Raw genomic sequence first — 21,013 nt, 5'->3', positions numbered from 1 at the left:
CATCGGAGGTGCATGCATTACAGTTTAAGATGCATCTCATAAATAAAATACCATACTTATTTCAAACTGCATTTATTTCAAATGATACTACATCATGTCATATGGACAGAAAACAACTGGCATTTCCACTTTTTATTTATTTTTTTGTTTATTCCTGCCGATGCTTAGGATCAAACAAACGAGCGCAGAGATGACGTGTACCGGATGTCGTAACACTCCTCCTTCGCCCTCCTCCACCTCCACCCGTCCTGTCCGGTGTGATGGAGCCACAGCAGGAGCCCCAGCAGCGCCAACAGCACCACGCACATGGACAGGGTCAGCAGCACGCCCTGCAGGACGCCCGAGGAACGAGCTGGAGCTGCCACCACGACAAACGGAGCAGGTCGTTCAGGTGACAGCGATGGAAACAGGCAGAAGGGATCACCGACCAATGAACAGAGGCTCACCGGTGTAGATGGAGAGACTGACGTAACAGTTCTCCGTCCCCAAGACGTTGGTGGCGGAGCAGCGATACAAACCTGACGTCTGAGACGACACGTTGGCGATCTGGATGGAACCTGTCAGGTCCCCTGAGAGAGAAGAGCAACCCTGATGACGTCCCAGGAGGCCTGAGCATCCCAGCCTGCTTCCAGACATTTAACTGAATAGACAGCAGCACTCGTGTCACTGACCCTCCATGTTGATAGGAAGTGCAATTTTCTCTGGATCTAGCTTTTCCCAGTGGATCTCCGGGGTGGGGACGCCCTCCTCCACGGAGCAGGACAGCGTGACGCTTCCCCCTGCATCAGCATCTCCATCCCACTGGCACAGAGGCAGAGAAGGTGGTGCTGCAAAAATAATGAGTTCAGATCGACTAGGTCTCCTAAACCTTCTCACTCCGGTGGAATCGGTTAATATTTGACCAACTCACTCAGAACTCTGAGCTCCAGTTCATTGATTCCAGAACTTGCTGTCTCAGGTGGGTTGTTGACCAGGCAACGGTAAATCCCTGCATCTGACACACGTGTGTCATTGAGGAAGATATCTGCGCTCCAGGGAACACCTGCAGATGGTGTGTATGAAGTAAACATGTAGCCATCCTGTTTTCATTTACAAATTCATCTTTTATATTTTATTTTCCTTCAAGTCAAATCAGAAGATAGAATTGAAGTTGAAAGGGTCTCAGTGGTCTGACCTGTAAAACCCACCCTGCCAGTGAGGGCCGGATCTTCGATCACCTGTCCGTGGTCGTACACGATCACCTGGGACAGGAAGGAGAACGTCTAAATGTGTGTTTAATTCAGTCATGTGATGGTGTTGGTTCTTGACCACACAGTCAGAGACGTGATATTAAAAAATATCATATTCAAAGAGGCCTAAGAAACCTGATTTAGCGGTGTTGATGAGTGTTTGTGTTGGAATCCGGACCTGTGTGGGCACCTCAGGACTGGAGAACGGAGCCAGAGTCCAGATGATGTTGAGTCTGGAGAGAGGGCTGGAGGTGAAGAAGGAGCAGGGCAGAACCACGTAGTCTCCCTGAACCACCTGCAGGCTGGACTCCCTCATGGTGACCCTCAGCGCCACTGCGTCCGTTAAAAAAGTTCACACGAGTCGCACACGTCTCATGACATCAGAAACTGTTCATTTAAATAGTTCCTCCTGCTTTGTTCTGCTTTTTGGTTCCCTGGTCTCCCTGTTGATCCTCCTTCATTACTGGAATAATGACACCCCCACCCAGACCCTTGTTGTCCTGCGGCCCTTTGTGTGTGTGTGTGTGTGGGAATTCAGCGTACTAGTTGTTGATTACACTTGACAGCTGAGGTTGTGCCAAACAGGCTGAATGGAACAACAGCGGCTTCACTGGGACGTGTTCGTCTAATGACGTCGTCTCGGTTTAAATGTTCCCTTTCTGAAACGTTGGTTTTTGAGGCTTTGACACAGACGCATCCTGATGTAACAGTAAGACTGAGATCAGCCTGTTTTGCAGCAGTATTCATGAATAAAACGTCACAGATTCAGTTTTATCCCATCACTCTTGTGTATTGTTTAACACATCCATCCAAATAATCTGAGGCTTTAAAGTCAAGTCAGGTTTGTCATGTTTTAACATCATATTCTCAGTGGTGGGTCTAATCTACAACTTTGTGTTTTTACTACAGAGCAGAAATTCCTTACTGCTTAAAACAGAATCAAAAAATTTATTACAAAATACAAAATACTCCACAGAAATGATGCAGCAATGTTTTCCTCTTGTTAGAGCCATTAAATTACTGTTAAGATACCGCACTTTTTTCAAAGTGACCGACGCTGTCCTGTTGGATGACCTGCAGGTCAGGACACAGCTTACCGTTCTCCTGAGCAGAGCAGCACACACACAGCATCCAGATAATCCATCTTCCAGACGAGCCCATAGCTGAGTGGGAACACGACAGACCTTCTCCCACAAGCTGGTGACCAAACCCAGGCATGCATGATTAATGTATTGAGCGACGCAACCGGCCCCACCTTCTATTATTTTCACGCTCACCCCTCATTATCTAATTGGAAGAGCAACAACAACAAATAGAAGCTATTCAATATATTTAATAGACTTAAGCAACTGCAGAAGTCCAACAAACTCCACTCGACTAAATTTCCCATTTGATGGAACGAATAATAAAAATATGTTGACATATATCTTTTATATTTATAATCAGCCAGGGTGGAATAATTTGTGTAACATAACTACTGCTGATCCACAGAGAGCATCATCTCTTAGATGTGATAAAACATCCCATAATGCTTCAGGGTCAGGCTCTAATGGCTGGTAGGGTATTTGTCTGAATATAGATATAAAACAGAGGAAGCCTTTAAATCAGACCTGCTTCACATGGATCGTTACAGATGAAATGAAGAGTACTTCACATACGGATGCCATCCTGATTGAAATGTGCTCACAGAGTGTGCTTTTAGAAATCTGTCTGGACAAACAGTTCCAGAAGATGTCTCGGTGCAGTTTTTAATCCCATCTATGCTCTGTATCATCAAAAGATTCAGAGAATCTGTAGAAAGAGAGAGAGACTCGACTCCATGAAGGGCCAAACATATATCAGTAACACAAAGGAACAGCAACCTCTGGATTTTACATTCGGTTTGAAGCACTTAAAAAAATACAAAAACAAAAAAACAAGCCAAAGCAGGGCAACAGTTTCCAGAACTCATGGTTGAAAAATTCTTCACTTTATTTATTGGTTTGATCACGCTCTGCGAACCGTTTGTATCCATGACTGCTTTAAATGAGGCCGTCAGAATGAGCCTAATTTTAAAGACCCAAACTAAAAAGCCTCTGGCACAATGTTGACTTCTCCCAAATTTATTCCAAACACAAATAACAACCAACACCAGCTTTGTGCGTTCCAGCTGTGAAACACAGAACATTTCAAAGTGTTTTTACTCTAGAAAAGAAAGAGAGAAGATAGAGAATCGGAAAACTGTTCTTGAGGAGGGATTGTTATTATTCAGGACTGTACAGATATTAAGTCTCATGGTGAGGCCTTGTCTGACTTTAGTGTCTGTGTGTGCATGTGTGTGTGTGTACATTGCACAAACACACACAGAGCTCTGTCTTCATCCTACAGTGAAGAATATATATACAGAAACTCACAAAGAAAACAATGAATATTATAATTTAATGAGTGTGTATGTGTGTGTGTGTGTGTGTGTGTGTGTGTGTGTGTGTGTGTGTGTGTGTGTGTGTGCGTGCGTGTGTCAGCACAGCCACTGAAAAGCGACAGGGTTGGGTGTGTCTGGACTTTTCTTGCATTGCTTCCCTCTGCCGACAAAAAAAAATCACATCTTTTTACTGGAAAGATTGGAGATTGTCACACTTTCCATTTTCTTTATCACTTTCACACACAATCAAATCAATTCAGTTGATAATGGATAGCACACACACACACATTCACATACAGATAACACACTTTGCGATAAATAAATTCTGTTTTTGGCATGTAACACTTCCCTTTTAAACTCAATACTCAAATCTCTTCGGGATGTAGGGCCGGTCTTTTCTACATGTGTTATATTTAAGTCTGTTCTGTTGGAGGCGGGGCTTTAATAAATAGAAGATGATGAGTAAAAGAGAGAGAGAGACAGGAGATTAAAACAGAGACAGACAGACAAGCAAGCGGAGTGAGTTCTGCCTCTTCCCCCTTCAAGGTAACTGGGAGTGACCTGGTGGCAGGCTGGCCAATCGCAGGAGGGTCCAGACCAAGCTAGACCAATCAGATGTCTTCGTTGACAGCCTGTCTGTGGTATTTCAGCTCAGTACAGTCCGATTACAGCAGCATGTTGATGGGTTTCTCCAGGAGTTTGCGGAATTCTGCAAGCCACTGCGCGCCAACTGCCCCGTCCACCACCCTGTGGTCGCAGCTCAGCGTCACCGACATCATGCTGGCTACGTCAAACCTGCAAAAAAAATAAAAATAAAATAAACAACACAAACCACCTCAGATTTGAATTTTACTGACAGGCAGAGGCGTTCCCGCTCGCTGTGGCGTAACTCACCCTTTCTCATTATCCGCAGGCATGAGCCGTTTCTCCGAGCCTCCGACAGCGAGGATGCAGGACTGAGGAGGGTTGATTATGGCTGAGAAATTCTTCACGCCGAACATCCCCAAATTAGAGATGGTGAACGTCCCTCCCTGGTTGGAAAAAAAAACAAAAAAAACCCCCACACGTATTCGACGAGAGTGTTTCAGCTTCTTTGTTCTAAACCGTCCTACGTGCGCCCACATCGCATCACGTGACGTACCTGGAACTCGTGTGGCTGCAGTTTGCCTTCTCTGGCTTTGGCAGCGAGAGCAGAGACGTCGGCGCTAATGGCCGCCAGTCCTTTGGTGTGGGCGTTGAATACGATGGGCGTGATCAGACCGTTGGCTGTGCTCACTGCTATGCTCATGTCCACCACGTGATTCCTGGAACAGAAGTAGATAAGTGAATACTGAGGACAGCTCAGAGGCGCAGTGAACGTGTTCTTCTCAACACACGACAAATACATTTGCATTGAGCCCCCTCTAGTGGCACAACGATGCAACTACACCCAACAAAGGTCCATTATTCTCAGGTCTAACAAACCATCCGCTCCTGTTTCTCCATCCATCCACATGAACAACATAACACCTTCAGTATTGTCCCATGTGTTGACTTACTGGCGGATGACTGTGTCCATCCAGGAGGAGTTGCACTCAGGAACTTTGAGGCAGGCCAGAGCGCTGGCTTTAATGATGAAGTCATTCACACTCAGCTTGATATTCTGGGCTTTCACTTCCTGCAGAGGAAAGAAAAACACATGTCAAAAACAAAAAAGGAATCATCTTAAATGAGAGGATTCCCTGAAGGTATAATTCAACAAGAAAACTCACAGCATTGAGTTCTTGCCGGATCTCAAGCACTTGGTCCATGTTGACATCTACAGACAGGTAATAGTGAGGGATGGTCTGCTTGGACAGCATCAACCTCTGAGCAATCACCTGCAGGAGACACACATACAGTATGGACCTCAAGCTCATTCATCATGTATGTATGAAGTTGTGTTCTGGTGTAGGCAATGAACTGCCTACACCAGAACTAAACCCTGCATGTACCACATTACGCCTGGAGGCATCACCAGAGGAGCTCCAAGTGAAGAAGTTCCACAAAACACCAAAGGCACAGGTGTGTGTGTGTGTGTGTGTGTGTGTGTGTTTGCTCTCACCTTGCGGATGTTGCTGATGGGGATGTCGGTGAAGGTCCCGGCCGGAGCAGCAGGAGCTGCAGCAGTTGCAGGAGCAGCCGGAGCAGGAGCGGCGGCTACAGCCTGATGGAAGGGATTTCAGTCACATTAAGATCCAAACACACGCAGTGGTGTTCACAGTCTGAGAGATTCAGGAGGTTAAAACTGGAATTGATTTTGCCAAGATGGATGACAGTTTATTTCTTCTTCTTTTTTTTACTTTTTGACTTACTATAAAAAGATATAGACAAACTAAAACAAACATGCCATAATCTGTCGATATGTCTGGGAAAAAAACTGAAAAACATTTTTCAGTTTCAGAATTTCAGTTTATTGTTGAATTAAAAACCCCAAGACTTAAAATCATAAAAAAATCAGCCAGTTGAAGCTTATTCTTTGTTTTTGTGAATGAAATCTTAAAAATAAAATCGGACAAAAAATGTTTTATTACCAAAGACATCATTATATTGAAAAACATACTATCTCAACCATGTTATGTTCCATATGTTAATGGATTTAAGTACACTTACAGGTGCAGCCTTTGGAGGAACAAAGCTGTCGATATCCCTCTTGACGATGCGTCCGTCTGGACCAGAACCTGGACACAAAAGGGTTCCATGCAGACTAAGTAAAATATTTGAACATTAATAGTCTAGCTTTGCACTCATCCCTACAAACCCTTGATGTTCTACTGGTACAGGTTTAGAGTGGACCATGGTTTCGACTACTTACCACTGACTTGAGTGAGGTCAATTCCTTTCTCTGCAGCCAGTTTTCTTGCGAGCGGACTGGCAAACACACGACCCTTCCTGGGTGCAGCGGGGGCAGACTGGGCAGGACCGGGTGCTGCAGCAGCCGGAGCTGCAGCCTGGACCACATATTAAGAACAAGTAATGCATTTATCTTAAAACTGAATGTCAAAACTGTACAAGTTTGTGAGTATTTGGCAAAGTGTTGACATATGTTTCAAAGTAAAATCTTGTCTCACAGGTGCTGCAGCAGGAGCTGGAGGTGGAGCTGAAGCTGGAGGCGGTGGAGGAGGTAGTGAGGAAACCTCTGGCACTCCGGTCTCCACATAGTCTTTGAATGCAGCAATGTCGCTCTCTTTCTCTACGATGATGCACAGTGGGGTTCCCAAGGGAACATCCCTAGTTCCCTCTTCCACCATGATTTTAGCCAAATATCCCTCCTCCTGCACCTCGAAGCCTGCAGAGAAGCAAGGTGACAAAATAGGAATGATCAGCCGTTCAATAACAGAGTAACTCTGTCACAAAACAGGACTGAGGTGTTGGAGCAGAGTTCAGTTTACCAATAGTTGCCTTGTCTGTCTCAATCTCGGCCAATAGATCACCCTCGCTCAGCTTCTCTCCCACCTTCTTCTCCCAGCGCTGCACCGTTCCCATCGTCATGGTGGGAGACAGGGCAGGAAGCGTGATCTGGAAACGCACAAACATGAGCAACACAAAATGACATTTCATGTTCATGTACATGAATACAAGTTCTGTCATGTCTTTGAACAACTTATTGTAGAGACATGACAGTTTTTAAGTCACACAAATACCAGTCAAAGCTGAATGTTTTCTATTCAAACCTACACACACACAAAAAAAAAGCGGGACCAAAAAGCCAGCAGTCTTTTGATGTGTCAGCAAAGTTTCATGAAAAAACACACAAGCTATGACCCAGATGAGAATGAGAACACACAGAAAAGCAAACAGTGACAACTGTGGTAACCCCTGCAATCCATGCCAGAGGGAAGATAATGCACACAATTATTATCTAGATGTGCAGGTGCACCTCAGTCACTGTAAATGCACTAGTTTTGATCCTGTTCTATTCAAAGTGGTATGACCCGTGTGGGCGTCAATAGATAAGTCTTTGAGTCGTGTGCAGGGAACCATAAACTGTCATCCATTTTGTAATTAGACACTACATGCAGTTTAGTGAACAATAGTGGACAATGTGACCTTAAACAATTCTCCCCGCCCAACTCTGTTGTGTTCATGCAAGAACACACGTACCTTCATGTGTGAGGGGTAAGAGCTGCCTGGTGCTGCAGGAGGAGGAGCAGCAGCTGCTGCAGGAGGAGGAGGAGCAGAGGCTGCTGGGGAGGAAGCAGCACCGGCTGCTTGAAGTGAGTCCAGAGTTACATCCTTAAAGGCTGGGATGAGGTCCGGGCTGCAGGAGAAAACATGCACACATATTTTCAACACATATTCGCACAAAACATTTGAGGAATAAACAAATGAGCTGACAGGAAAGTTGAGATGTCCCATCGTCAAATTTAGATTATCTCAGGCCAATTAGAATCAGAATATGGGATTTCAAACAGTTTATTCTGGTGCTCACCTGTCAACCGTGATGCAGATTACTGATCCAATGTTGACGTCTCTGGTCCCTTCAGGAACCAGGATCTTTGCCATATAGCACTCCTCCAGCATCTCAAAACCGACGGTGGCTTTGTCAGTCTCTACCTACAAAGAGGATACCACTTGACTCCCTGTTTGGCAGAGGATTCCATACTTTAGCACAATAACACAGACAGATCCTAACCTCAGCTATCAGATCACCCTCGTTGATTTTTTCTCCTTCCTTCTTCTCCCAGCGAGCGATCGTTCCCGTCTGCATCGTGGGCGACAGCGCGGGAAGCTCCACCTGATGAACACATGACAAATTTCAGGAATTCAAGTATCAAGAAGTTGTGAAAAAGCACCTTGTTTGACCTGATGTCGAGACAAACTCCAGTGAGGTTTTGTCATAGGACGTTGCAAATTTTGTCAGACAGCATGGGTTGTAAATAATCTCTACTTCAGAGTGTTTAAAAATGTGCAGTTCATTTCAGCGGTACACACAAGAACAGCAATGGTACAATCATCTCCCCTAACTCTTTGATTCCAGCTTCAGGACCAATCACAAATACTGTAGATTTCTCGTTGGACATAATATCTGTAGACACCAGACAGCAGCAACTGAGATGGATTCAAACAACCTAAAGATCATCAAGATGAAGTTGTCATCAGATCCATTGTGGATCTGGCTAATGGAAATTCAGCAAAAAAGAATTAAGAAGAATAACAATTATTCTTGTATTCTTGACAAAAATTATTTTAATGTGCGTATTAACTTTAACAAATGCCTAATTACAGACGACACACTCATAACTTGCTTGAACTGATAATATGGTGTGGAAATAACCAACAGCAATACCGTCACTCACAGAAAACACATCTGAACTACAAATATGAAAAAATGGTTTTAAAAAAACCCAAACTATTTTGCCAGCAGGATGATCAAACGTGTCTACAAGAGCATCAAGGTTGCAGCACACAGAGTGTATGTAACATGTTTACATACACTCTGGTTGTGTATTTGAGTTTTTCTGGGTAATTCCAACTAGGACGAGACCAGAGGGTAGACCCTAAAGTCACTGGAGGGATTACAGATCTAATCTAGAATGACAACCCATGAGGATTCCCCTTCAGAGGAACTGGAAATGTTCCTCTGGACTGGGATGTCTGGGACATCTGGACACAAAGATCCACTCCACGGAGTCCCACCCAGATGATGCTGCTGAAGCCAGACTGGTGGATCTCCTCCAGCAGCTGGACTTAACGTGATTCACAGTTAAATCCATCCAACATACATCTTAATTTATAAGGGCGGTCATGATAGCAGTCACGGTGCAGCATCTCGGTCAGAAAGCACAGCGCGGGTTCTGGAGGTGACTGAAGTTACCTTCTGGTGCGGCGGCAGGCTGTAGAAACGCACACCGTTCGGCTGGGGATACCACCGCAGCGAGGCTCCTCTGAGGCCGACGCCCGAGCCCACACAGACGGCCTGGGAACGGCAATGAAGCCGCCTCAGACAGCCAGGTCCTTGCGCCGAACGGGAGGCGAGGGAAGCAGGCCTCCCACGGAGGGCACGGGGACAAGGAAGCCCGGCAGACGGCCTGAGCCGCAGGAGCAGACGGAGCATTTCGCAGCGGTTGAAAAGTGAACAGAGCTCTAGAATCAAGCCTCACACCGGCATTAGACACACACCGGAACCGAAAGTCTTCTCTGAACCCGGACCACCACCCTGAAGCTGTCGTTCCCCTCACTTTCCAATGACCTCCTCCTCCTCTGGCCCATAAACACGACGCTTTACGTCTCTCCTGTGAATCTGCCGTGTGGTCGAAAGAAGTGTCGTAAACAGTTGTCGTGAAGCAATTTGAAAAACCGAATGACACATTACCGGGTTTCGTAAAACTGAAAACTTTACATTTTTTAATGTACAGTATATAAACAAACAGGACTGAGACAAAATAGTTTAACAAAATAATAAAACAATATGTCCTGTCCCCCTGTAATTTGAAAGTACAGTACTGATAAGTAAAACGTGCCGAACCAGTCAAGCCCGGCTAGCTCAGTCGGTAGAGCATGAGACTCTTAATCTCAGGGTCGTGGGTTCGAGCCCCACGTTGGGCGTAATCATTTAGCAGGGTTAAATAGCAGAAAGTGTCTCTCTTTCTTCTACTGCACTATACAGGTATACTTGATTCAACTATTTCTCATAGACTCTTTCCATGTGTATTAAATAAAACAATAATAAGCAAACTTTTGTTTGTCCTCATATTCAGAAAATGTATTTTTGTAATGAAGTACTCAATGTAACGATGTATTGGAAAAGAAGAAAACTGAAGACAATACTGCATGCAATATTGTTGAGTAAAGTGATCCATCTATATAATTAAAGATTAAACACACTTTATTGTCCACACAAATGGGGGGATTGTCTTTTACACTCCTTGTTGTACATGCATATACATATATATATATATACGTGTTAGTAGCACAAACGCTGTATACAGTATACAACACTGTGTACTAGGGGCCTGCTAGAATGCAGTTAATCACATGATTAATAACCACACATGACTGGGGGAGGCGGAGTGATGGGTCGCGACTTCAGGGTGCGCCCCAATGAGCAGCTTGTGGGGGGGACGGCGCCTTGCTCAAGGGCGCCTCGGCAGTGGCTGGGAGGTGAGCTGAAGCCGCCACTGTCAGCTCACACTCCGAAGATATCTGGCGGGAAAACTGTACTTACTACTGTCACGCATCCCGTGACTCCCTAATAAAAGATATATTGTCTTGTGGAAACAAGAAACTACGCCACAAGAGACTCTAATGATCATACGTGAATACATTCTGCATTAACATTCATCTTCAGATTACCACCGCTATATCCACTGCAGCGGGTCACGGGGAGCCGGAGCCTATCTCGGCGGCATAGGACGTGAGGCGGGGGACACTCCGGGCACGACGCCAGTGCACCGCGGTCTACATTAACATCCTTGTTATTTACATGAGTCCCGCTAGTGTTAGATAATTCTCATATAGTTTTAGGTTAACCAGCAAACACACCTCTGGTTCATATTTTTTTTAATTTTGCACATGTGCATTTCAATAAACTTGTACAGGAATCAAGCAAAAATGAGAAGTATGCATCCATCATTGATATGATTAATTCAAAAAATTGTTGATAGAAGAGAGCAGACAGACAAAAATATAAGATATTGAAGAAATGTTTATTCAGAATCCAAAAATGAATTTCACAGGAATATTTGGACGAGCGTCGACACTATAAATACTGTGTTATTTACTGTCATGTGTAACACGTGGTGTCGGAGCTGTATGAAACCCACAGGACAGGAACAATTGCTGATGACTTTAGAGGTTAGATTTGGATAAGATCACCTGATTGTTGTACTTAGGTAGCCAGGTTACCTGCACTGTGACGAATGCCAAGTCCGAATTAACTCTACCTGCATATGTCCATGTGTCGCTAGTCAAACACAATAGTGTTTGGGAAGATTTGGAATACTTCACAGTATATGAGGTATTTGCATTTCATGGATTTTAAAGAAATGCCTCGCTATGTTTTTGTAAATGACCTTAGTCTGTATCCCAGGAAGATAAAAACTTTATTCCCTGTCAATTTCTATAGTTGTCACTAAGTTGATTCAGTTGGGGAACAACACACATAACACTGCTCCAAATAAATGAGTGGTGTATTTTTAATCTATTAAATATAGTTAAGATGTACCGTTGGACATCTTGGACTGTTGTGTCAATTTGAAAATGTGTTTCATTCAAATAATCTATTTTTTACATCTTCAGATGCTTCATTTTTAAAAAGTAATAATTAGTAACATCTGATTCAAAGCAACCGGGACCTTTTTTGCGACAATGGCTTCTCTTTTTTTTAAAAAAAAAAAGTTAATTAAAAACAGGTTTCTAATATTAAACAAAACAATTTATTTTCTGAACCATTTTATTTTCTGAAACAACATTTCCATATTCTGAAAAATATCAACTAGACAAAACAGATTCTAATTAATAAGCTCATAAACAAACTGTTCATATTGCAGTTCAGGCAATTATGGCATTCAAATGGGTCAAAGTATATCGATGCATATTTCTGTTGGCTCAAGACTGAAGGCAAACATTTTCATCCCACATCAGACTGAAGAACAATGAACCAAAACAAATAACATTGTCTGTTATGCAGATGTCAGCCGACTGTTTAACTACATCAGGATGAACGCTGTTCCTCTGGCGTTCAAATGTAACAAGTGTGTCCCTCTTAAAAAAGAGAAGTAAACAGATATTACAGGATAAGAGGAAAATATTTTACACAAATGCACAGAACAATTTCATCTAGTATTAAACTGCACATCTACATTCAAGTTCCAGCGTAATTTCTCATCACTGACAGCAGTTCAGTTCACACACGGACATGGGTCCTGTTCAGTATGTTATATTTTAAATTTTAAAATGGACTTCTCTGTTGGGCATCTCCAGGTTGTTTCATTACCTGTAATGTAATCTAGAATCTGGTCCGGATATAATAAAATTAGTATGTGTGATATTTTGCTCTTTCTTACAATGATAAATAATACTGTATTGTTATTTCACATTCAAAGTTGTGACTAAATAACGAAGGACGCTTCATATCTCTGACAGGTAACCTGGTACCATTTCAAATGCTACTTTTAGGCACAAAGAAAACTGATGCTGAACATTATCGTGGTTCTGGAAACAGTTATTTGACTGTTATATTTCTGAGTACAGTTTCCTTACGTGTTTCAGTGAGTCACTGGTTTAGAAGAAAAAAGTTGATGCTGCATTTACAGCATTAAATAAGGAAGGGTTGTTCCATCAAGACAGTCCCATGGCAGCGGACACAATGGTCAAGGTCGCAAAGACAGCGTTTCTGCCAGGGCGAAGCGAGGTGCTGCTGGTCCAGGATGTGCTCAAAGGTGCTGGAGTACGGCCTGAGGACAAGGCATTGCTGGGGGACCAGGACTCCAGCGCCATGGGTAGTGACAGGATTCAAGTACTAAAAATTCAAGTATTATGAATCTTGTTTGTCTGACATTTTCTGTCGTAATATTCAGGTTATAAAATCAGTTAACATTTTATGACTCAGACATTCCCTCTTTTTAGTCACATTAACTGAGACTAAAATGCCTGTGGACTAAACAGCTATTGAGCATACGTGTTTCACTTCATCTGGTTTGAACACTATGTTGCTGCACAAGGAAGGAAAAACATTTCCTTCAGTTTTGATTCAGTAGTCTGGTGACATAAAACGTGCAACGCAAACAGCTTTCCTTTTTAAGGCACTGTGGTTTAGTACCAGCTGATCAAACCCATCCACGCTGGCTAAGTTTACATTAAATACTCTAAACGTCTCTGTTCTGAACAGTCGTCTCGAAGAGCCTCTGAGATCGGCAGCAGAAACAAGTGTCGCAGCTCCTCAGCTTGAACCTACACCGGCCTGAGAGAGGAAAGGTGAAACGTTTCCTGTTACTGTTAGAACAGAGAGAGGGATTCATCCATCACTACAGATGAAATCAGGTTACCTTTCTTCACCACAATCCTCTTCCACCCAGGCAACTATTTTCCCTTCCCAGCCAGGAATAATTGCTCCATCCAGGAAAACCTGAACACATGCAACCCAGGTTCATCACAGCTGCCCTTCTCTCTGGTTACTGCCTACCAAATTCTCTTACCTCCTCTTTCACGGTACCAAACTCAGGATCCAGGGCCTTGAAATGATACCTGTAGTTTCCCTCTCTGTCAACAGCCACCTTGACGTCCTTGAGCGTCACCTCACCCAGCCTGCCCAACGTAGTAACATAGAGACTCGGGTTAACCTCATGGTTCAGACGGATGCTGTATTTATTGTTACATGAATCTACAGAAGACGTAGAGTGGAAAATTTCATGGAACTCCAAAATAAATAAAAAAATAATGCAAGTTTTTCAGGAGGAGAAAAACAATTCAACACAAACAGACATATGCTCACCTCTTAGGTATGCTGATCATGGAGGGCATTGCGGATTTTCCAGTATAATAAAGAATTTTAGTGGAGGCAGAAGAACCACTGGAGGAATGACAGACTTCTGTAATGAAGAGACACAGCATAAATATTCTGTTCATGTTGAGGTGTGTGGGGAGGCTGGAATAACTTACTTGTGTGAGGCAAAGTGTCAGAATCTGCATGTTGACCTTTCCATCTTGGAGATTTTCCTCGTCCCTGTTGTATGCGGACAAAAAACATATCAAATCTTTATATAAATCCAAATTATTTTATTTGTGACACAGCTGTCAGATTAACATTCAGATTAGAATTCAATCTCTATCGTTAAGCATAACTTTGTTTCTGCATAACTACAAACTGTGGCCTTGGCTGATGGCCCCCAACGGGGCCAGAGGAGCGACTGAGACTCAGGTGGGTTATGTATGTACCCTGTGTGTGTGCAGCGCGTGCATTCTGTCTATGAGTGACACTATGCCCTGCTCCAGGGTGTCCAGTGTGTGCTGCTGTGGGTCTTGGTCTCTGAGGTTGTTCCTCAAACTCCTGAGTGCATCTCTGAGCAGCTGAACCTCCTCTGCCTGCTAACAGAGTACAGACACGAACCGAGTCACCTGCTGCGTTGTAAAAAAACACAAAATCTTCTGGTCACAACTATCGCTACACTGAGACATACAATCCTAACCCAAACACAAAGTTACTTTACCACTGACTGAACAGCTTTATGAAAACACACGATTCTTACACCAGACATGGAGGGAGTGGAATTTCCAGAATAAGAGTAGCCATTGTTTTCTGTGCCCGTAGAAATCTGAAAATGACACACAGCAACAAAATTGGTGTCAGCTGTGTTAAAAAACCGAATTCTTGACGTTGCTGCAGACTGAGTATGAGACGCAAACTTTAGCTGCAGGCTAAATTTATGCTCAAACAATCTGTCAACCAGATACGCAGTCAGATGTCAAAATCCAAATGCACTGATATGAATCTGGTAATCCGGCAAATTTTAGCGCTCTATTTCTGACAAAAACTAAAAAAAAATTTTAAAAATAAAATTAAAATAAAGGGTTGAAGTTAACCTCTTTGAGCTAAATGTCTAATGTACCTGCTTCTTGTGGCTTTCTTCGAGCTTTTGTTTGAGTTGCTGCAGTAGTCTGTCCTTCTGGTCGACCTCCCTCTGGGCATGACCCAAGACAGAGAAAAATGAAGGCTCAGTGAACAGATGCGTCAAATAAAGTCAAGATAATTAAACTAGGTAGACATCAAACACACCGTAAAGGAGAGCGATCAGAGCGCCTCACCTTTTTTTAAAAAAAAATTTTTTTAAATTCAAAATCAAATTCAATTCAATCAAAATTTAATAAAATTTTAATTTTAAAACTTTAATTTTAAATAAAAAAAATAATAGGGAAATCCATAAAGGAGAGCGATCAGAGCGCCTCACCTTACACTCGGTCCAAAGCCTGTTACATTCCCCCAGTTTCCATTGCAGCTCTGCCTACAACACAGTTAGTCCTCAATCAAAACTGTTTTAAAGCAAGTCTGTTAAAGATTTTACATCGACTTCATACAAACAGTTTTTATTTGAACCCGTTTCATACATTCTGGTTGGTGAGTTCATCCTTCGTCATGCTGGCTCGGAGAAGCTCTTGCTTCATCTGCAGTATGGAATCCTCCTGGGTGCACAGCCTCTGCTGCTGGGCCTCCTTTCATATTTCAAAACAACAAAAAGAACCATCATTAGCATTAAATAGTCTGTAGCGCAGCTAGCATTATATTAAACACAGAAATCAGTGAAGTAACAACAACTCTGGCTTTATCCAACCTTGACTGCCTGCAGGTATCTCATCTCCTGCTTACAGTTCGACAATTCCCTCTAAAACAAACAACACACTGAGTCAGCTTTTAACAACAGTGGTGCATTCCAAGTTTTTAGTCTTTTATTAATGTAGTTTGTGTTCTGATGAAAGAACATAATGACAGTTTCAGAAGTAAAATAATTTCTTACCTTCAGCTCCTGAGCTTCCTCCATACTCTGATCCAAACGACTGCGAACAACGACCTAGAAAGACAGAGTGTGTGAGAGCCACAACTGATCAAGTGGACAGAAAACAGATACCCGTGTCACCCTCTGACACACACACACACACATACACACACACACACTAAGCTGAAGCCTGGAAAAAAAAGAAAAGAAATGTGATCTGCACTGAAAACAAAGAGCTGGTGAAACAGAGCGAAGAAGAGTGTGATACAGCAGAGTGAGGAAGCAGACAGAGACCCACAGAACAGGCTAGGAATAAAAGAACATTCTTTACCAGTTGGTATTCAGAATCGCCTTGGTCCAAACTAAGAGACACATCTTCCTCATCGTCAGGCAGTGAACCGTGCAGCAGCAGGGCCTTGAAGACACAACACATGACTCCAGTTTGTGTTTACCTCCAGGTTGAAGCTGATTGGTAGACGGAGTCACATAATGCTGCGGTAGAAATATCGTGCATCTCACGAACCAACCCAAAACCAAAACGTGCATGCACCTGTAAAGCTGACACCATCTTTCGAGCGTCCTGCACCTCCTTTTCTAAGGTGTCACTGAGTGAATCCTCCAGTGCCTTCTCCACTGCAACGTGAGGTGATTCCACTGAATCGACAGATTTATAGTAGCCCAACATTAAATCCTGAGGCTTACTAACGACGACATACATCAATTTCTTGAAATACTCTCTTGTGTAGAACCCACCGCTGAGCTCCACCTGTTGGGCGTTCTCCTGCTGACCGCCTGAACGGTGGATGGGTGGAGATCTTGGAGATGAATGTGGGCTGATAGAGCTGAAACTCAAAGGGGACAATTAATCAATTGGTTTCAAAAAAGCAAAGGGATGCATTCATATCAGCGCAAACACATACGATCATTGAAACACGTGCATAAAGAAGACGTTAAATCTTTATAAATCAGTGCATACGGATGCTACTCTTAATGTATAGTCATATAATCGTAGCAACAGCATCAGGCCTTACCATTTCACCAGGGTTCCCCCCATCCTGCCCTTCAGCTTTAAACTATGCTGAAAAGAAATTGCACACTGCATGTGGGTCTCTGGCTTTAGCATCTTGATGAACTCATGACTGTGACTCTCAGTCTGCCACAGCACCGCCCCAACCCTCCAGCTAGCGATCGAGGCAAATCCATGTAGCACACACTGCTTAGCATCACACTTTATTGCTCCTCTGTAACAGCAGCGTCAGGTCACTTTACACTTTAGCTCTGTCTGATCAGGCCCAGCAAAACCACATGATGAAAAATTCTACCAACTCAACAGCGGCAGCTCAGTTCAGTTCAGAAACAAACAAACATCTTTCTTATAAATAGACACTGACACACAGAAACGATGATGGTGAACAACAACACCACAGAGCTGGACCTCAGACTGGACATGTGATTGGTGAAGATAAAGATTTATTCTTTTTTCTTTCATCTGACTAATATCTGTAAAATGCCGTCACACACACGCGCGCGCACACACACACACACACACACACACGCACGCACGCACACACACTAATATGAGTGAACTATAGGGTGCATTGCTCTCAAACTATGGAATTATACATGGTAGATGGGATAATTCAACCGACTGCAAAAATGTTCTTTGGAAAGCAACAAAGCTGAGTTTTTTTTCCTCCACACAGTAAAAACCTCACTAACACAAAGCGTACCATTTGTCTTATAAGACCCACTAATGTGGAGATACCTCTGTTTTGAATTTTAGACCAGCAAAGTCTCATCACAGCCCCGAAAGACTTTTAATTTTACTATGATAAATGTTGGTATGTGTAAATCTGGCTTACCTGTTAGAATGAAGATTGCCCTGCTCCTCTGGAGATCCTCTTTCATATTTATCAACCAGTGCACGAACACACACAGATTTTTCCCTCTCCAACCCCCAGCCACTGAAAATGACAGACAGCACAGAGGTTAATGATTCCTTTTATCAAGACCAGTGACTGACAGTAAATCTGTGATCAGTGTTTGTCCACTAGAGGGCAGCAAAGACAGAAACGTGTGAAGGTGGGTTCTGGTGTCTACTGAGGGGTTCCTCTGACCACCATACCTGTTGATCAGTGTGGCACGACCATGCTGAGAGGCACGGGCCGATGCCAGGGTGACAGCAGCGCCCTGTGCCAGAGCAACGGTGGAGAGGGTGTTGTGGCTGGGGGGGCCTCTCATCAAACCAGTCCTACCTCCAGCCCTGTGAGTGGCTGTGGGTTTGAAATGAGCAGCCAGCGCCAGAATTGTCCTCATTACAGCCTTCAGATTACCGTTGACAATGTCTGCAGAACACATTTTCATCAATGATGAATTGAGTGTATTTGCAACACACTGTTGTAATGGAATATACCATGACATACGGACTGCAGATTTTACACATTGCAAAAATAAACTAAGAACACACAACACATGCTCTGAAAGTGACAGCAAGAAATCACACAATCTGAGGTTTACCTCCTGCGGATATGTGTGGCATGCGTATGTGTCGGGAGGAAATGAACTGCAAGACCTGCTCAACATTCTTCCTGCTCTCTTCTTTGTTTTGCGGCGCCACATGCACCCCCTCCAGCCCCTCTCCAGCTGCCGGAATAAATAAGATTAGAAAAAGAGGATGAGCAAAAATACTGCAAAAGAAATTATGATGAGGGTGATGTCATGACCACTTCCACGAGAGCATTATGACAAACACTAAAGTATACCTCAGATACAAATAAAAGCATGTTTGAACATTGTTACAGCAGAACTTTATTTCCAAATAATAATATTACAATTTAAACTTGGTACCACATCTTGAAAATGACAAGTTTCCTCTGAGACCAATAAATTATATTTGATTAATTGATATGCAGTATTCCGTGTACCTGATGTTACTAAAGTGGTAACAGCTAAGAATTCAGTACCTCCTACCAGTAGATTGTTGATGTACTTGATGCTGATGTTTATAATATTTTTTATTAAAGTTAATAAATTAAAGTCTCCGTTTCTTTATAAAGTCCTAGAATGATTCGTTCCACCTAAAAATATTCAATTAATCTGGTCAAAATGTGTGTATCAAAACCACCAACACTATTGTTGATTAGCTGATTAGCATCTAAGTAAAGACCCATCAGTCTGACAGTTGTTCTAATAATTTTAAGCTCCCATAAAAAACTAATTTATGCGTTTAGCTGTTCTGACACCAACATATGTTTCTGATTCTTCCTCCACTGTTACAACACCATGTGAACCCTGTGTGTGTGTGTGTGTGTGTGTGTGTGTGTGTGTGTGTGTGTGTGTGTGTGTGTGTGTGTGCGTGCGTGCGTGCGTGTGTGTGTGTGTGTGAACATTTACCAACAATCTCAATGAGTTGCGTGAGCACCACGCCATCCTGCAGGTCCTGCCTGAGGTCGGTGATGGGCTTCAGTCCCGGCCTCCTCTTCAGCTGAGAGTTCACCCAGGAGACATAAGCTGCCAACTGCTGCTGCAATCCATCAATCAGAAACCCACCACACACACACACACACACACACACACACACACACACACAGTTTAGGGTGGGGGCCAAGAAGGGCTGAGGCCACGGCTCAACAGAGTTCCTTTGTTTATTGTGTCGGGGCAGGCCGGTAGGGGGGCGGGGGGGGGGGGCGGATGCGCTTCTGTTGTCTCATGGCTTATTGCATTTACTTTCCTTGTGTGTGATAACAGTGTGTTTGGTTTTGTGTGTTCCGGTAATCTCCGTCCGTGTTCACACGGTTAACGGAACCTTTACCGGTCCCGTTTGGTCACGTGACCGCCCGTCGTCCGGGTTACCTTACAAAGAACGCACCCCGGTTTCAACACATTTCGTTCATCATCAACTCAAGCCTATAGAAGTGACCTGATTTTACTAATGTTTTTATTTAAATATCAGACTCACAACACTTGGTATTTACTGACATCCTCTCTCGTTAATTTGAACAGCTAGCTTAAATTGTCGCATTTAGCTTTCATCACTTGTTATACAGTAACTTGCAAGAAATTCATCTCCATATAGAATTATAGCACCACCAGTCTAATTCCTAATCTGGATGATCAGCGAAATTAACAGCAAAGTTTTTGTTTCATTATCCTTTAGCTAGCAAATGTAATCAACATTATCGTTAGTAACTCTCAGTAAAAGTCACCTCATTCAAGCCCCCATGAAGAACCTCATCCAGTGAACTTCCTCTCGAAAGTGAGGCAATCATCCTTTAGCCTTAAAGTCCATTAAAAGCAGCTCCATTCATTTATACCGACTCGAAACGACAAGCAGGACTCCACACCACCAGCCGCTGCTCTCCAGCAAACGTCAACAAAACCGGACAATTGAGGGATCGGATGAGACGCTGCCGTTACTCTAGCCGGGAGACAAGCGTTCGCACGGAGCACGGGAAGCACTTCCGGTTAGGGATTTCAAAATAAAACCAGCATCAGCGAGCACTTCCGGAACTCATATCTTCAAGTTATATCAGATTTCTGTTTCCACCTCTGTCATGTTGAAGTCACATTGGAATTACCAATTTTCACCATAAATAAGATTTAGATTGACATTTTATCCCATCAAAAGTTGTGAACTCCAAATCAAACAAACAAACAAACAAACAAACCATAAAACAGAGAGGAAAAGAGCATGCAATTCTTGCCCAATTTCTGGATGTGACAGTCCATCTTTTTTATATCGTATTTGTTAATACCCATATCCCATAAATACCCACTGAAATCATCAGAATAAAGAGTTATATATACAGTTATATATACAGTGTACATATTTAAATGTTAGTTTACAATGGTGTACTATCATTTCTGTAGGTCAATAACAGTCAAATATAAGTGATAGCGGAGACTTGACTGCTAGTCACATCTTTCACTGCCTC

General features: G+C 43.2%; 3 protein-coding genes and 1 non-coding gene across 10 annotated transcripts; 1 reads left to right on the top strand and 3 right to left on the bottom strand.

Annotated features, from left to right (window-relative positions):
* Positions 1 to 72: 72 nt before the first annotated feature.
* On the bottom strand, positions 73 to 3,062 carry zgc:165604 (uncharacterized protein LOC792578 homolog). Of its 3 annotated transcripts, none has more exons than XM_068330464.1 (7): positions 2,327 to 3,062; positions 1,408 to 1,562; positions 1,175 to 1,241; positions 911 to 1,042; positions 672 to 827; positions 447 to 588; positions 73 to 358 (listed from the first exon to the last, which is right to left on the bottom strand). In XM_068330464.1, the coding sequence occupies exons 1-7, from the start codon at positions 2,445 to 2,447 to the stop codon at positions 133 to 135; spliced, it is 999 nt and encodes a 332-aa protein (XP_068186565.1). In that variant the 5' UTR covers positions 2,448 to 3,062; the 3' UTR covers positions 73 to 132. The 3 variants fall into 3 exon arrangements, with proteins under 3 accessions (XP_068186565.1, XP_068186566.1, XP_068186567.1); XM_068330465.1 differs by having other exon boundaries at positions 447 to 569; XM_068330466.1 differs by having other exon boundaries at positions 1,365 to 1,462.
* Positions 3,063 to 3,179: 117 nt separating this feature from the next.
* On the bottom strand, positions 3,180 to 9,886 carry dlat (dihydrolipoamide S-acetyltransferase (E2 component of pyruvate dehydrogenase complex)). The gene is made up of 14 exons (XM_068330463.1): positions 9,467 to 9,886; positions 8,285 to 8,386; positions 8,081 to 8,205; positions 7,753 to 7,909; positions 7,041 to 7,167; positions 6,720 to 6,937; positions 6,464 to 6,599; positions 6,262 to 6,329; positions 5,714 to 5,815; positions 5,382 to 5,489; positions 5,169 to 5,287; positions 4,772 to 4,934; positions 4,525 to 4,661; positions 3,180 to 4,425 (listed from the first exon to the last, which is right to left on the bottom strand). Exons 1-14 carry the CDS (start codon positions 9,704 to 9,706, stop codon positions 4,296 to 4,298), a joined length of 1,932 nt encoding a protein of 643 aa, XP_068186564.1. The 5' UTR covers positions 9,707 to 9,886; the 3' UTR covers positions 3,180 to 4,295.
* A 238-nt stretch (positions 9,887 to 10,124) lies between these two features.
* On the top strand, positions 10,125 to 10,197 carry trnak-cuu (transfer RNA lysine (anticodon CUU)). The gene has a single exon. It is a non-coding gene; the product is annotated as a tRNA-Lys (tRNA).
* Positions 10,198 to 11,360: 1,163 nt separating this feature from the next.
* On the bottom strand, positions 11,361 to 20,499 carry dixdc1b (DIX domain containing 1b). 5 transcript variants are annotated; one of them, XM_068330965.1, is made up of 20 exons: positions 20,285 to 20,499; positions 19,473 to 19,602; positions 18,597 to 18,722; positions 18,205 to 18,424; positions 17,942 to 18,043; positions 16,833 to 16,927; positions 16,630 to 16,733; positions 16,411 to 16,494; positions 16,101 to 16,154; positions 15,918 to 15,968; positions 15,694 to 15,798; positions 15,537 to 15,590; positions 15,198 to 15,269; positions 14,838 to 14,903; positions 14,527 to 14,676; positions 14,251 to 14,314; positions 14,084 to 14,180; positions 13,788 to 13,896; positions 13,638 to 13,717; positions 11,361 to 13,552 (listed from the first exon to the last, which is right to left on the bottom strand). In XM_068330965.1, exons 1-20 carry the CDS (start codon positions 20,345 to 20,347, stop codon positions 13,543 to 13,545), a joined length of 1,836 nt encoding a protein of 611 aa, XP_068187066.1. In that variant the 5' UTR covers positions 20,348 to 20,499; the 3' UTR covers positions 11,361 to 13,542. The 5 variants fall into 5 exon arrangements, with proteins under 5 accessions (XP_068187066.1, XP_068187067.1, XP_068187069.1 ...); XM_068330966.1 differs by having other exon boundaries at positions 14,527 to 14,673; XM_068330968.1 differs by having other exon boundaries at positions 16,833 to 16,921.
* Positions 20,500 to 21,013: the final 514 nt, after the last annotated feature.

Source organism: Antennarius striatus, chromosome 13 (assembly GCF_040054535.1).
Source record: "Antennarius striatus isolate MH-2024 chromosome 13, ASM4005453v1, whole genome shotgun sequence".
NCBI lineage: Eukaryota > Metazoa > Chordata > Actinopteri > Lophiiformes > Antennariidae > Antennarius > Antennarius striatus.
The sequence above is the reverse complement of the archived record's forward strand: the minus strand, read 5'-3'. Positions and strand labels throughout refer to the sequence as shown.